This window comes from Muscardinus avellanarius (assembly GCF_963383645.1).
Source record: "Muscardinus avellanarius genome assembly, chromosome: 3".
Taxonomy (NCBI): Eukaryota; Metazoa; Chordata; class Mammalia; order Rodentia; family Gliridae; genus Muscardinus; species Muscardinus avellanarius.
Genome location: NC_137788.1, coordinates 135,292,790 through 135,309,428, shown reverse-complemented (window position 1 = coordinate 135,309,428; position 16,639 = coordinate 135,292,790). Strand labels below are relative to the sequence as shown.

Genomic DNA, 16,639 nt, shown 5'->3' with positions numbered 1-16,639 from the left:
AAACTCGGGGCTGAATGGACCTGGGAAGTCTCTGTCCCTCCTTTCTCCTTTCTTCCTCTTGTTGCCTAAGTAACACAGGCCTTGGGCTGGAAAACGTTGAGGCAAAGCAGCTTGAAGTTTTGTGTCTATCGTCTTGGTGCAGGCCGCTAAGCAGCAAGGTTGCAAAAGACCTTGGGAGTGAGAAAGTGGGCCCACCGACAGTGAAGGGGACACAGGTCCTTATGCTAGGTCAGTGCATGTTTATGTGGCTTCTGGAGTGAACTATGAAAGACTTTTTTTTTGCCAGAGCGCTGGCAGCCAAGAGCCCTTGCACATTCTGGTTTCCACCTGACCTTTCCTGCCTTATCTCTCCCCCTGGAATAGACTCCACTAATCACAGGGTTTGTGTCGGGATCCTGCCTTGCTCAGCTTTGGGGTCTGCTGAGCCCAGAGCTGCCTTCGGCCTGCCCTGGTCCCCACTCAGGACCGCTTCTGCTCCGGCTTCTGTGACCCCCGTTCTCTAGTTGCTGATGGAGTTGTACAAAGTGGGAGTTTCCGTGCTTTCTAGGTCTTTTCCTACGGGAACATGACCCTAGGAAACATAGGCAAGTGGTTTCTTGTCTTTAATTTACCAAAGAAACAGCCTGGGTGGGAACCTGGCTCCTAATTCCACTCATTTCATGAATTCTCCTCCACTAGGATCCTTGGAGGGCCTGAGTCGTCCACTCCTTGGACTGTGCCCTCCCTTGGGTTCCAGGAGGGTCTAGTTTACCAAGGCCCATTAGTTTCCATTTTCTTTGATTGAAGGAGTGAGTCAGTCAAGGAAGAAAATTCCCATCCTTTTCTGTATTGGAAAATGTTTTTCTATCTTATTGTTTGTACAAAATACCGGGAGCCCAGGCCCCCAAGGTGGTAAGGGCTTGCTCCTCAACAAGGCTTTCCCCTGAGCCTGTACCTGTGTTTTTTTGTTTATATTTTGGCTTTTGCTTTTGTTTTGGCTGTGGAGACAGCCCCTCTCCTGAGGCCTCTGTAGCACTTGTATGTAATGTAGGAGGTGCTCGGGGAACACGTTGGGGTTTCTTCACTCAGCAGTAACTCAGGTTGTCTGAGGGCGGGGCCGAGCCCCCCCCCCCTTCCTGCGAGCATCGGAAGTGGGGGGTTTTAATTGCGGACTGGCTTCTGGCTCTGCCGGCTTCTTTCTGTGGCTCGGCATCCAGTTTCTCATCAGTAAAATGAGGGGGTTGGATTCATTCCCAAAACGGTTATTAGGGGCCTGGGATGTGCTGAGTGTGGGCTGGGGTTGGTTACACAGATGAATAAGACACCATTGCTTCGGCATCTAAATAAGTAATCGTGGTGCTGGGAGGTGAGGGCCAGCGTGGCCCACTGCAGCAGGGCTGGCTCGGGCTCTTCCCGGAAAAGGGGCGTCGGGTTGGGAAGACTTTGCCTCCCCAAGAGCTGTTACTTGAGGCAAGTCTTAGGGGAAGGCAGGGGCGAGCTGGGGCTCCTCCAGAGTGGCAGCAGCTCCTGGGAAGGCCGAAAACCACAAGTCTTTGGAATGGTGTGGGGCGGGGACCGGAGGCGAGGTGGTGACATTTTGCAGCAAAACAGTCTCCAAGGCCTCTCTGCCCTCCCAGTCACCACTCAGGACTTGGTGGCTCCCCTCGTCCCCATATGGCTCTCCAGAGCTGGCCCGAGTCCATCTGCCTCGGGCGGGGGTGGGGGATGCTCTGGGCTGTCCCCCGCCTGCCTCGCCTGGCCGCTTCTCCACCGTAATGTGCTGGTTTGAACTTTATTCCCCAAAGTGGCATTGTCTCCTGTCTCGTATTGGTAATTCCGTAATGACTGGTTATGACCCGCCCCCTCCCCCATATTTAATTCCCATCAGCCCGGCTCTCCACTTTGCTATTAATGATAGCAGCCAGCAAAATAGCTTTCAACATGCCATTGACAGTCTGGTTTAAGAGCGCACTTGAAGTAGTGCTAGACAGCTGAAAGCACCCATAATTGTGTACCAGAGTGAGAACTGCATGCTCAAGGGCCTTGTTTTTATATGCTTAAAGGGACAATATCTTGTTTTCAACAAATGCTCTCCGAGACACAAGCAAGATGCTTCCTCTCTTTCTCTTTTTCTTCTCCTCTCTGGGCTTTGTCTTTTCTTTCTCTTGCTTTTCAAAATAAGTGCTCCCCTCAAGTTGGGGCTAAGAGAAACTTTAAGGAATGTCCTATCTCCACAAGAGGAAGGAGTGCTTGGCTAGAGTGTTGCTTTAAAGAATCCTCTATTCCAGACAGCAAACTGGGTGCCGGCCTCTTCCTGCTGAGGGTCCCTAGCACCCTGCATTTCTCAAGGAGTAAATGGTGGAGTCTCCATTCTCATTGCACTGAATTTGAATTCTTTCTTTTTTCCTTTTCCTCTTTCTTTCTTTCTTTCTTTCTTTCTTTTTTTTTTTTTTTTGCTAATGGTCTTGCACAGTGAGCTCAAGGGTGGAAAATATGTGTTTCTGAGCTGTTACTGAATGCTCAGGCAGAAACCATCTTTCTTTTTCTTTTTCTTTTCTTTTTTTGTGTGTGGTATTGAGGATTGAATCCAGGGACATTCTACCACTGAGCTGCACTCCCAGCCCTTTCTATTTTTTGTTTGTTTGTTTCAAAACAGGGTCTTTCTGGGTTGCTGAGAGTCTCACTACATTCTGAGGCTAGCCTCAAAACCGTGCTCCTCCTGTCTCAACTTCCCAAGCTCTGGGATTATAGGCATGTGCCACCATGCCCAGCTCAGAGGCTACCTTTACAGGGACATAGGGGACAGGTCGGGAGAGTCACACTGGGCCACATTGTGCCCCTTCCTGATCAGATTCCAGGAGGCTGTTTGTTCTGATGATATCCTGGGCCCAAGAGGCCTAACTGGAGAACAAGAAGGTGGACGGGGGTGCTGTGTTTTAAGTGGAGGTTCATAGGGGTTTAGGGGCTGGTCAGAGGCCTCACCTAGTCAACCACAAAGTTCTTCCTTGAGAACAAATACCCCTCCACCACGGGCTTTCCTGGTCACTTGTGACCTGTGAAGGGTAAAGGCCAGGAGCGAGGCCTGGAAGGCCAGGGAGCCATGTTGGGGTCTGGTGTCTGTGTCGGCAGCCAGTGTCCTGGTCTCTCCCAGGCTGGCTGCTCCTGGCAAGTGATAGAAGCATGGGTGAGCTTGGCTCAAATGTTCAGGATAGACTCCTCTGTTGGGCAGGGGAGGGCACAGACAGGGTTCTGGATCACTGCTACTGCTGCCAACTCATCAGCAGGAAAAGGCCTTTATCGAGAATGAAATAGTTGGAAAAACCTGATCTTCCAAATAGTATAGATTATAATAATATGACTCCTTTATATTTCTGTAGCACTAGATTGCAAAGGAGATTAGCCATTGCCATCTAAAGTGGGGGCATTGCTTCGGGGACAGTCGCCAGGACAACAGTGTCAGCACATGCTGGACTGTGTACGTCTGGGGCATTGGGGGCTGCGTCCTCCATTGAAGTGAAGTGGGGTAGAGGAGTGTGGAGTGGCGAGGCTGTGCATCGCCTGGGCAGCAGGACCCTTTTGCATGTATCAGTTCCTGAGCCCTGCATGGTACTTGGCCAGTACTGAGCAACAGTGCATGCCTTTTGGAGGCTCAAGGGACTTTGTAGTTTAAGGTTCCCCTGATCTTATGAAGCATTATGGACCTCCCAGGGTGGCTATGGGCTCCCTCAGGGTTTTGAGAGGCTAGAAGGCAGGCTGCAGAAGCTGTGTTATTATTTTATTTTTTGTACTGGAGATTGAACCCAGGGCCATTTTACCTCCAAGCTACAACTCTAGCCCTTTTTATTTTTTATTTTGAAATGGGGGTCTCGCTAAGTTGCTGAGGGTTTTGCTAAATTGCTGAGACTGGCCTCAAGCCTGCGTCTACCTGTCTCAGCCTCCCAAGTAAACTGGGATTCCAGCTTGCACCGTGATGCCCAGTGCACATTTATTTACTTATTTATTTATTTTGGCATTATTGGGGATGGAACCCAGGGGCATTGTACCTCCAAGCTATACCCCCAACTCCCCCCCCCCCTTTTTTATTCTTTATTTTGAAACAAGGCCTCACTGCATTGCAGAGGGCCTCACTAAGTAGCTGAGGCTGTCCTCAAACCGTGACCCTCCTGTTTCAGCCTCCCAAACGCTGGGATTACAAGTGAGCGCCACTACATAGTGTCTTTTTCTCCTAGCTCTGTGGACAGTTTTAAGTGCAAAAGGGGAAGAAGAGGGGGAGGGGATAGAGATAACCGGTAAACCCGGGAGGGAGAGATGCTAAAGCAGAGATATTGGAGGGGGTAAGGAATGAGGAAGAGGCAGGTCAAACTTGCCAAATTTGGGTTATGAGGAGGAACTGAGCCATAAATGAGTAAACTCAGCTCCTCCGCCCTGGCTGTGTTTGGGCCTGGAGGGTCAATGTTCCTGCCTTATCTCATTTGCCTTCTAAATCCTTGATAGCTATTGTTCACAGCTCTTCTGCTGTTTTTATTTTAATTCTGAGTGAAAACTACACCAACACAGTAGGAGAAAATTCTTTGCAGTTCACACTGGCAGGCTTCTCTTCTCAAGTGGAGACCAGTTCTTCCTGCTGGTCCTGTAGTGCTGGGAATGCCCAGAGCCCCTTGGGGGCTGGGAGGGACCCCCTCCTGGGTTGGCCAGGAAGGCTTGGGCTTGGTTCTACCCCACCCAGCCAGCTTTGTGATGGGAAGGTTTGAGGAAGAGGCCTTTGACCCACTCCCCAAGTACTTCCCTAGGGAGAACCTCAACAGCCTTTGCTGACTAGGGGCTTGAGGCCACGCATGTCCATCTTCCTGGCAGGGGCGCTTCAGGAACCCCAGGGAAATCACAGGGTGGGGGGTGGGGAGTGGCAGAGGAAGGCATTTCATTGTAGACCCTAGCTGGGGAGGGAGGAGCACCGGGCACAGGAACTGTCTGCCTCTGACCAGAAGAAGTAAAAGGACACTTGGTGGGCTCCAGGGTCTGCCTGGATGGGGGCTTAGTGACTGGGTGCAGTGGAGGGGGTGAGCCGGGTGGGACCCATAGGCCTCAGGTGTTTTAGTTCATCCTTCATCTTCGCTGCTTTTTCACCTAGAAGGGAGCTGTTCCTCTGCTCTCCCCCTCCAGGGAGAAGTCCAGTCTTATCTGTAATGCTTGGCCTAAGAGCAGAAGGCCTGGGGAAAGTCAGAAGGAAAGGTGGTGACGTTTTCATCGCGGTCCCCTCCCCTCAACCTTTGGGATCTTACACTCTTCCTTGAGAAAGGGAAAGGGGGTACTCCATGAAGCCACACTTGGAATGGAGAAGCAGTTTAGAGACCCAAAGAGCTGCCCAGCTGCCACTCTCAGGATCCATTCCCTGTTGGCTTCAATACCATCCTGAGTCACCTGATGGTTGGCTGTGATATCTAGCAGCCCAGCCTACAGAGTGTCTTAAGGGAGCTTTAGAGAAACTCCTTTTATTCAGCCTTTTCGGGGTTTCCCTCCAGCCATCTCTTCCTCCCTCCCTTCATGGTATTGGGGATTGAACCCAGGGGCTGTTCTATCTCCAAGTTACACCCCTAGCCCTTTCTATTTTCTATTTTGATAGAGGGTCTCACTAAAGCAGGCCTCAAAACTGCCATCCTGTCTCAGCCTCCCAAATACTGGGATCCCAGGTGTGCGCCGCTGTGTCCGGCTCTCTCCGTTGACCAGATTCTTAGCCCTCTTCTCAAGGGCCCTCTACCTGGCTGTTCATTGCTCTGTTTAACCAGACTCCTTAAACCCCTGAATGCCCACTGGGTATTCCCTAGACTACTGGTTGGTTGTGCTGGGTGCTTGGGGGTGTCTTTGAGCCATTTTTTTTTTTTTTTTTCTGGCACCCTGATTGCCAGTAGATTCAGTTTCTCCCTCAGAAGTTCGCTGGTGCTCACAGAGGGATCTGGGACAGCCGGAGAGCACCAGGAGCGGGGAGGTGGGGTGTTCCGATGGCTGAGGAGGGAGGCTTTGGAGTCAGGCAAGCACAGGTTTCTGCCCTAAGTGACTCAGGGCAACTGCTTGACCTCTGAGCTTCAGTTTGTGACGAGGATGATGATCATACCTCCCCACTAGGAGAGCTGTGCACTTTGCACCATGAGAGAAATGTCACGTCTGTGCTGTTTAACGTGGCCGCCCTCAGCCACACGTGGTCGTGGAACATTTGCGGGGTGGCTCGTGTGGTTGACGGGCCGAATGTTAACTCAGACTTAGCTGGCCACACCACACGTGGCTGATACCTTCATATACGGGACAGTGCAGGTATAGGGGGAATTGGGAACATCATATGAGACGGTATATGCACTGTTGTGCTCATTGGCGGGCAGCAGCAGGGTATTTGCACAGGGGGACAGAGTTCCAAATTGCCAAGGCTTCAGTGAGAGAGGACAGGATCCTGTTTTGGTTTTTGTATTGTAAAGATTTCCTAGAGCCCATCTCCTGTTACTTGTTCACTCCACATGCTAGTCCCACAGCTTTCCAGTCCCGTCCTGTCGCGAGAACCCCAACCTTTAGAGAGGTTGAGTGCTAGGCTGGTGGTGGCCACACACCCCGTAATCCCAGGACCTTGAGAGGTGGAGGCCAGCCTCAGCACCTTATTTAGTAAAACCCTCAGCAATTTATGGAGACTCCATTTCAAAAGAAAAAGGGCAGGGGGGATGTGGCTCAGAGGTAGAATGCCCCTGGATTCAGTCCCCAGAACCCAAACAAACAAGTTGAGTGACTTGCCCACGGCCTCTCAGTGAACCCAGTGGAAGGGTCAGGACACCTAGCCAGGCGTGGTGGCGCACGCTTGTAATCCCAGTACTTGGGAGACTGAGACAGGAGGATGGCAGTTTGAGGCCAGCCTCAGCTACTTAGTGAGGCCCTTTGCAACTCAGTGAGACTCTGTTTCAAAATAAAGAATAAAATAGTAGGGCTGGGGTATAGCTCGGAGGTCGAATAGTCCTGGGTTTCATCCCCAGTGCTGCAAAACAAAAACAAAAACAAAAAAAACCAAAAAAGAAGCAGACACCTGGTCTGCCCCACCTCAGGACCCTGCCTCCTCATGGGGGCAGGGTGTGGTCTTCCCACTGCCCACCTCAAACCCACTGCACATCAGGGCTTCCGTTCTAACACTGGGACGACCCCCTACCTTTAGGAATTCAGTAAAAATGGGCTTTTGGGTTTCTCAGTCTCACCATTGACATTTGGGGCTGGGTGATTCTTTGTGCTGAAACTACCCTGTGAATTGGAGGGTATTTGGCAGTGTTCTTGGCGTCTCTCTACTATTTGTCAGCCGCATCGCTCCAATTGTGATGCTCCAAAATGTCTCCAGACATTGCCAGATATCTTGTGTGTGTGTGTGTGTGTGTGTGTGTGTGTGCGTGCGTGCGTGCGTGCGTGCGTGTGTGTGTGCGCGCATGCACGCGTGTGTGTGTGTGTAGAATCACCAGATTGGGGACCCTTGATGCAGAGGGATGGATTCTGGCTCTAGCGCCCGGAGACTCGGTTACCTGTGTCTTGCTGCTATGATCCGGGGTAACTCCTTGTCCTCTCTGAGCCTCCCTTGATGTGTAAAGTGAGAAGTTGTGTGTGGAGGTTGGCTTGAGATGGAGCAGATGTTATGAGACCAGTTTCTAAACAACTGCTATTGATTGTCACAGCCCATGAACTGCTACCAGGCTTGCCGGTCCTTATTTGGGAGAAAAAGACCCTCTGATCCTTTTAATTTTACTTTAAGGAGGGGATGTTCTTTTTGGTCGTGAACTTAAGGTGGATAGAAGGGGGCTCTGTCTCTGCCCACAGTCAGTCTCTCCCACACCACGACCAATTTACTTTCCCTTTAAGCTACTTAAAGAGTCCTTGTCCTCAAAAAAATGTCATAGCCCTAATTTCATTTGTAGCCCTGACCTGTTGGGGAGACCCCGAAATTTAATGAGCTGCTTCTGCAAGGGTAATGTGACTTTTACAGCCTGTTGAGGGGCAAGGGGAGATTTGCATAATGTTCCTAAGGGGATTAGGTGGCTGGGGGTTGCCATGGTAACCCCACAGAGATGAATTGAGAATTTTTCCTCCTGGCGGGTCTTGGCCAATGGAGTCTGAGGAGGTGGGGGAGGGGCAAGGGGTTATCTGAGGGTAGGGAGGGGGAGGGGGAGGGTGGCGCCTGGGATGAATGGGCAGTATTGGGGGAAGGTGTAATCTCAGAACGCTTTCCCTGTTCTGTCTGTACAAGTGAGCTCTTTGAGAGCTGTCCGTCTCCCTCCCCCCACAAAGTGGGGGTGGGAGGCAAGCAGACTTTAATGTGTTTGGGAACCAAGAAATTAAAGTGAACAAATATTTAAAGATTATTGGATCTTGTTAACAGGAAGCTGAGTGGATGGAAACAGAGTCTGAGAAATGAAAGCTTTAGCTTCTTAGAGCTGGGGTGGAATGGGGCTCTCATCAGGCCCAGTCCCCCCACGCCCCCGCAGGAGTGGTGCTGGTGCTGACCCCACATCCTTGGGAATACTCCCAGGGGCGGAGAGCTCACAGGCACACAGCGCCGGATTCATTTTTGAGTGCTGTGATGATAAAACTGCACCCAAACCTGCTTCCTTTACACCATAGAAACAGGGCCTCCTGTGCGGTGCGGGGAACCTCAGGCTGGGAAGGCTTGGGCTGGATGGTATTGCCAACTCCTTCCAGGGTGGATGGCCTGGAAGCCTCCTCACTGGGCCTCACTGGTCCCCGTTCCTTTACCTACAGGCCTGAGGAAAAAAGGGAAGGTGGATTCCTTTCAGGGAAGTGTACCCAAGGCCTGGGGCTGGGTGGGTGTGCTCTCTCCCTGGCCATGCCCCGTCTCTCTCCCCTCACTCTGTCTCTCTCCCCTCACCCTGGCGGTGGTGGGGGGCACAGGGCTTGGTGCACTTGGTGGTCCTCCCTCCCCCAGGAGACAGATCCTCAGGTCATGCTGAGGGCCGGGCCTTCCTTGTACTGAGTCCTCCCGCCATAAAGAATTCAGCAGGCTTCCTCAGAAGGCATAAATATTTAATGACGTTGTAGTTATATATAATTTGATCAATATGTCAGTGCTAAGAGGGCCTTTAAGGAGGCTCACCTATCACTGAGTGATCTGTGATGTAAACCAGCCCCTCCAGAAGCAGGGGCATTATCTCCTGAGGCTGCTAAGTGGGTCATTTATTTACCCTTTCCTGCATCACCGCAGAGTCTGTGGCATGGGTGGAGTGGGGCCTGAGGACCCCACCCCAGCTTTTGTTGGAGGTCTCTCCTTCCCCTCTCCTGGATTTTCCTTGGGTGTTGAGAAATATCCCTTGGCTCAGCCCAAGGAGAGGCTGCCTGGCCAGGAGTCTCATCTTTTATCAATAATTGAGGGGCTATCAATTTAGAATTGCCTAGGAAACCAAGGCACATTGTTTTGGAGTCTTCCAATATTTGATTTGCAGGCAATTGTGGTGCCTGATGGCTGGGAAGACAGGGGTGGACCACCTCCTCCTGCACAGCGTCTGCCCCCACCCCAGCCCATGCTTCTGACTTCAGTTCCAGATGAAACAGGCTCATCTCAGACACCCAGGGCTGGAATCCTCAGAGAACCAGGTTTTACTTGAGACCCCCCCACTCCAAATGTACAGAGACCGGGGCCTGCCTTTCCAGAGCTCAGCCTGTGCATGTGGCTCGGGGATGTAATTTCCTCTCGTCTCTCCTTTCTCACACACATCCAAAAGCCGGGTCTCCTCACAAGCTACAGGGCCCTTTCCGAGACGCTGCCCTAATTCTCTGAGGAAGAAATCCTTATTTTAGAGATGTCATCGGGAGCCTAATAGCATTGGACGGCCACTTGCCTGCCTAACAGACATGGAATTACTTTCCACTAAATGAAACTTCTGCAGGAACCCTTGCCTGGCTGTCTCAGGCTCACCAACCGGGCTTCTCTGTGAATCTCAAAGTCTGGATACTTGGCCCTTAGAGAAGTGACATTGCCCGGGCTCTGTGACCGGTATGTGTGGTTCCTGCTTTGAAGACAGGATCTCAGGACCTGGCCCCAGCCGGCCTGGCCCACTGTCTGGCACCCGTCCACCTCTCAAGGTGGCCTGGCTCCTCCCTGCTGGTTCTGTAAATGGAGGAGATGTCCCTTTTACAAGGCCTTGTGGAAGGAGTGATCTGCCCCTGAGCTGTTCGGGATGGTGGGGTGTTCTAAAGCTTCAGGCTCTGACGGGTTATCTCAGTGGGCATTCCATCCGGGTTATCTCAGTGGGCATTCCATCCGTCTGCTTTGCAGACAACAACTGAAGCCCAGTGCGGGGAAGCAATTTGCCTAAAGCCACACGGCCTGTAGTGAGGCAGAGTCGGGAGTAGAAGCCAGGTCATTTCTGTGTGGCTTCGGAGCAAAGCATGCTGTTTCAAGTGGCAGGTTTCTCTCCAGCCTTGTTTTTGTTTGACTGAGGTTAAGATGAAGTGTGTACTCAGAGTCCACAGGTGCAGACAACAAGGCAGTTTAAAACTAACTAGTGGGGAGACCTGGCAGAGTAGCTGGGTGGAATGACCAAGGCTTGGTTGGGTGCTGAAGGACCAGCAACAGGCAGCCACCGACAGATGGGAACTGGGGGCAGGCTGCGCGCCTCTTCACTGTGTCAAGGGTCCAGGGCCAGGGATGCTCTCAAGTCAAGACACATGTGCATATCGGATACCGGACAACCGTTAGAGAAACACACTCTGAGAACGCTCAGCTCCCCTCAGCCAGAGCAGGATGCTCTGAGGTCCTGCGTTAACAAGACCAGCATGCAGACAGGAGCTGCTAAGGCGCATGGAACAGATTGCCGTGTGAGAGATTACACTTGCCCCCCACTATCTCGTTTTCTGTCATTTATTTGTCTAACAATCTCGACAGAGACACAGGACAGATGTTACTCCCAGCGCCCAGTTGGTAGCACAGATTCCGAATGTGGTGGGACCTCTGCGCCCGCTCGTCTGAACTGCTTCTCTCTGCGTTGAGTAGATTAGTTACTTCTGAGGAGCTGTGTTTTTCTCCCAGCAAAAGCCGCCTCCTTTGAACCATACTTGAAAAGCAGCTTTCAAAGGCCGTGCCAGCCTCCCCAAACACCTTTTGCCAGAGTGTTCCAAAGAAGTCGCCCTCCCTTCCCAGCACCTCGAAGGCGCTTCTGAAGGCCTTGCTTGCGGCGCCCAGCACCGAGGTGGCGCGGAGGACGAGGACCTCAGCTGCCAGGCTGATAACAGCCCGTCCCAGTTGCCAGCAGCCGTTTCCCCACATGTGATCTGGTTCCAGTTTGTGATTTGTGACTTGTCCCAGTTGTTGAAGTCACACGCCTTGATTCTTTTTCCCTTTTTTGGAGTTGATGCTTAGAGGTTGTTTGAGTTGGATCGAATGCTGTTTGGACAGCTGTTCTAATCGGAAATGCTGTCAATCATTAACCCTGATGGTCGTTTTTCCTTTCAAAAATATTCCTCTGCGCTCTCCCAAAATGCTGAAATTTGGCTTCTTGGCAGGAAGTCACTTAGTGAAGTCGTTTAATTGCTGAGCATCAGTTTCCCTGTCTGAAAAGCAGAGATTTTAATAAGCGCCTCCTGGGGTTATCGATGCCCACACGTGTAAAATCCGTGTAGCAGTTGACTTGTGGATGTTGGACATTATTATCTTCATTCTTGTTAAAAGTGGTTCTGTCCAGCTAACTTTCTCAGTTGCTTCCTTCCCTCGAACACCAATAAATAGATAAATAAATATAAAAAATTTAGTGACCAGTTTTCTTGTTCATCCTTTGACTTGGCCAGACAATCTGTACAGATGGGAAAGGTTTAGTTCCTGCTTCTACTTGTGGGGGGCTATAATATTCAGCAGTAGATGAGGGCAAAATTGCAGCTGGGAGGAATGGGATTTGCATGCTTTCACCATACCCCCCCCCCCAAAAAATAGTAGGACCTTAGGACAGGGAAATGTTCATAAAAGTTTTCTAAACGTAAAACGTCTGCCTGCCCTGCCCCTCCCTGTGCAGTACTGTCAGACCCTCTCCATTGCATTTGGGCCCCAAGGAAGACAGCTGGAATTTCCATTCCCCCAGCTTCTGGGATGTCTGTCCTGATGACCTTGGGTGATGTATGTTTGTGGTGTTGGGAGGCAGGCGAAGAAGGAGCCATGAACTAATTCAGAGGTGGAAGGGTGATGCTGGGTGGGAACTTGCTCTGAGCTGCCCACCGGGTTTCTGAGCAATCCTGTGTGTGGTCACTTGGTGGCCAGGGTGCCAAAGCTTGAACTGAGATTGGCTATGTGAAATCCCAGTGGATCCCTTTTTCCCAAAACCAGAGGATGCTGGGCCCTGGACCAGGCTCTGAGGGAAGATCCCCCCTGTGGACTTCACTGTGGCCACATGATTGTATAGGCCACATGTTTGTATAGGTATAGGGAAGGAGAAGGGGGGAATGTCAGCTCCTTTTTATTTCTTTACCAAGATCCTGACTCGTCCCATTTACTAGAGGAAATAGGCAACAGCCAGGAATCTTTTTTTCCTTCCTCCCTCCTTTCCTTACCTTTCCTTTTCTCTTTCTTTCTTTCTTTCTTTCTTTCTTTCTTTCTTTCTTTCTTTCTTTCTTTCTTTCTTGTACTGAGGATTCTACCATAGTGTCTCACTAAGTTGCTGAGGGGCTTGTTAGGTTGCTGAGGCTGTCCTTGAACCTGTCATCCTCCTATCTCAGCCTCCCACTACTGAGATCGCAGGCGTGACTCACCACTCCGGTGCTGGGAACCCTTCTTAAATCCCTCAGGCACTGATTGAGTGGGCCACTGATTGGCAGGGTTCAGAGCCTACTCCCACCTTCCTGGCTATGGGGAGGGGTGGCTTAAAATGGTCTGGCCTGACTACCACCTTGATGGCAAAGGGCCTGGACCACTGCCTGCCACACTACCAGCAATTCAGTGCTGCGTTGACTTCGGCCCCGCCCACACCTGCTAGGACAGGCCCTGATGGAAGCCAGGCATCACTCTGCAATGTGAAGTCTCAGAAAATACACGGCAGACAGACTGCCGGTATTACTCAACTGGCCAAACATGTACTAAAATAAGCACGTGCTATATTCTAATCATTATTCTCCTAATCATTTGAAGCAAGAGTCCTGGGACCAGTGAGTTTCCTAAGCCGCAAGGCTGCTGTGTGTGTGTGTGTGTGTGTGTGTGTGTGTGTGTGTGCGCGCGCGCGCGCGCGCGCGCGTGTGTGCGTGTGTGTGTGTGTGTGTGTGTGTGTGTGTGTGTCGTAGTTCATCTTTCTGTTTTTATTTGGCACATAAACGTGTGGCAGGTGTGAGTGAACTCGTTGGTCTCCGCAGGTCTGGGTGAGGAGGCAGGCTGGCTGGCTGTTGCTAGAACACACGCCATCGACAACCCTGACTCTTACACTTCATCCCCCTTCTCCACTCTCAACTGGATTTGGGGGGTGAAAAAGTAAACAGGAGTGAGAAAGGACCCTGTCCTGGAGCGCAGTTCCGCCTGCTTTACCTAGGTTAGTTTATACAGTCATGACTTAGTCATCTTCCCAGGTCCCTTATCATATAAACAATAGCTGTTCCTGAGCAGAGGTCAGGAATGCTGTTAAAAATGCACAGAAGATCCCCACACAAGGAAGAATAAGTCCCAAATGGCATGGAGGCTGAGAAAGGCTGTTGCGTGGTGGGTGCCCTCGTGAACTTGTGACACCAGTGTCCCCCTCCCCTCCGGAGGATTTGGAAGTAGGGACCGTGACTGACAGGTGGTCTGGGTGTGAGGGACAGCCCTTCACAACAAAGAATTGTTCCGCTCCAAATGCCAGAGTGGTGCCTGCTGGGAAACGCTGGCTCTGTTCCTGAGGCTCCAAGTGTTCCAGACAGAGAGCTGCCACAGCGATCCCTGTCCCCACCCCACCCACTGCCCCGGATCCCCACCCCACCCACTGCCCCTGCCGCAGTGGGCAGGCTCTCTAGGCTGGAGTCCCCCCCCCCCCCCCCCCCCCCCCCCCGGCCACCCAGGCTGTGGCTGCAGCCCCAGGACACAGGGCTGCAAAAGCTCATCAGGCTTCTTTATAGTCCAAGGCCTGCTCTCTCCACAAACCAGAGCCCTCTCTCGTAGTGAACAGGCTGCCCTGGGGGCGGGGTGCTGCCAGGTCCAGGGTCTGTTGGGAGGCTTTAGCCGGCATTGTTTTTACTTTAAGTGCACATGGGCTTCTCATCCAGAATCATTTGACATGCAGATGATCACAGATTTTTAAAGGCTGTTGTCATGGTTTTGTCTCTGAAAGATTGCTATGTGCTGCTGAAAGCTTTGAAGCCAGCTCTGGGACCTCAGTCCTGGCGGCTCAGGATTCTCAAAGAGATAAGAAAAGCAGTTCAGAGAGTGGTCTGTCAGCGTGTTCTAGGCCTTCCTGAGTGAACGCAGTTAACCATTTAGCACCACTCTTGATCTGAGATCTAGGGGTTACAAAGGATCCTGCTGGGAACAGGCGATGTTTTTCTAAATGGGGTCTGTTCTGGGGGTGGTTGGCGGTGAGATAGATAGCTGGTCTGCTTTTCTGTGGTTAGCCTGTATGAAGGGACAGTGAATAAATGCTACCCCTCTCAAGAGCTTCTTAGACAAGGCAATGCTGTGCCCTAAAAGTGAAATCCCATTAGGTGGGATTTCAGGCTGGGTGGCATGTATGTGGGGGAGGGGTTGGTTTGCGTGGGGCAGAGGCGGCGGTGGAAAGGGGGGAGTTAGGGGGACCCAGGAAGCTGTTCTCTCACGGGCAGCTGGCCTCTGGGAGCTCTGTCCCAGGGGCTCCTCCACCCCAGCTGCACTCCCCAACTTGGGGACATCGCTGAGGAGAGCATTTCCTTCCTCGCCAAACTGCTTCACTCTTGTAATAGGTTTTTGGGACTCTGTGTGTGTGTGTGTGTGTGTGTGTGTGTGTGTGTGTGTGTGTGTGTGTAGGGACGGGGTGCTTTGATTGAATTAGGAATCCCATGCAGAGGATGCTGGCTGTGATCTGAACCACGCATATCAACCACCTTTGATGGGAAATGGGCGGTACCCCAAACAGAGGCAGCGGGCGGGCGAGGTTTCTCCCTGCTGTGGAGCTGGGATGGAACCCCAGGGTGGGGGCTGTGGTTGGGGGGAGCTCGCACTCCGCTTGACTGCGGTATTCTGGCGACTTGCTATGTTTGCTCCAGCCTCACGCGGCCTCTTTTCCTTTGTAGACAGAGATCGCGAAGAGACTGAACACCATTTTAGCCCAGATCATGCCTTTTCTGTCGCAGGAGGTAAGGCCTTCTCTCACTGTTTCTTGCTATTCTTTCCAAGCCTGTTCAGTGGCCAGCTGGGTCTCCCTGCAGGCCAAGCCCCCGCCTTGTGCATTCCTACGGACCCAAGCACACCAGGGGATTTACAGAGCCTTCTTCTGCTGCTCCAAGGACAAGGGCCCACATGAGAGGGGCCATTTGCTCCTTTTGCTGGTAGAAACTGTCCTCTGGCTCTGGCTGAGTCCAGGGAAGTGGGTTCCGGCCTGCTGTGACTATAATAATCACAATAATGACAGTGTGTCCGCTGTCCTATCCAGACAGCATCCAACCTCTGTTTTCCTGTGTCCCATCCCCACTTCTAGGAACAATCAAGGCTGGCCATTCAGTGGCAAGGGCCTGACCCTGTGTGGGGAACCAACCCAGAGGGGACCTTGGCCCCCAGTACAGCGTGCCTTCCCAGAGGCAGGTCCCTTCAGGTAGAAGCAGACCTTCCAAGGACCCCAGAGAAGCAGGGGCCAGGACAAGAGGCTGATTCAAGTGCACATCTCCAAGGAGGCCTCTAGGCGTAGGGCAGACAGGTGGGCTGGCCATACTGGGCCCGTTCTGTCTAGGAAATTTCACCCCAGCTGGGGCAGGGCCTTCTCTCCATCCCCCCTTCTCTTTGGTGGAGACCTGGGCCTCCAAGGCAGGGTGGGGACCAAGATGAATGGATTACTATGAGAGTCAGATAAGGCAATGTCCTGGGAGAGTAAAGCAGTGCCTGTGGCTTACACTGCCCCGAGGCCGAGGGGAATAACGCAAAACAATTGCTTTAATAATAGCCTTTTAAGATCAGTTTTAAGTTAACAAAATTGAATGGAAAGTATAGAAATATCCCATAGCTTCCCCCACACTGGAGTGGTTCAGTTCATTTGTTAGAATTTATGAATCTACCATTAACACATCATTACCACTCAGAAATCCATGGTTTAAGCCAGGCCTGGTGGCACACACCTGTAATCTTAAGACTTGGGAGGCTGAGACAGGAGGATCACAGGTTTGAGGATAACTTTAGCAAGTAGTGAGACCCTGTTTCAAAAATGAAAATTAAAAATAGGGCTGGAGGTATAGCTCAGAAGTAGACTGCCACCCGGGTCAATCCTCAGTACCACAAAGACGGAAGGAAGGAAGGAAGGAAGGAAGGAAGGAAGGAAGGAAGGAAGGAAGGAATCCATGGTTTATATTAGAGTTTATTTTGCTATTTTATCTTTGGTAAGAGGCACATACTTTGTGTTCTCTAATGATAGCAATGGACTGGGTACATCAAAATACATACACTTGCCGGGCGTGGTAGTGCGCGCTTATAATCCCTGTGCTTGGGAGGCTGAGACAGGAGGATCACACAGGT

General features: G+C 51.6%; 1 protein-coding gene across 6 annotated transcripts in view; it reads left to right on the top strand.

Annotated features, from left to right (window-relative positions):
- TLE3 (TLE family member 3, transcriptional corepressor) overlaps positions 1-16,639 on the top strand; it is a gene marked incomplete at both ends in the record, with an annotated part of 46,379 nt that overhangs the window by 6,103 nt on the left and 23,637 nt on the right. For all 6 annotated transcript variants that reach the window (XM_080691070.1, XM_080691069.1, XM_080691067.1 and 3 more), the window contains one exon: positions 15,211-15,273. In XM_080691070.1, coding sequence (XP_080547196.1) covers positions 15,211-15,273 — 63 coding nt within the window. The remainder of the gene's footprint in view (positions 1-15,210; positions 15,274-16,639) is intronic.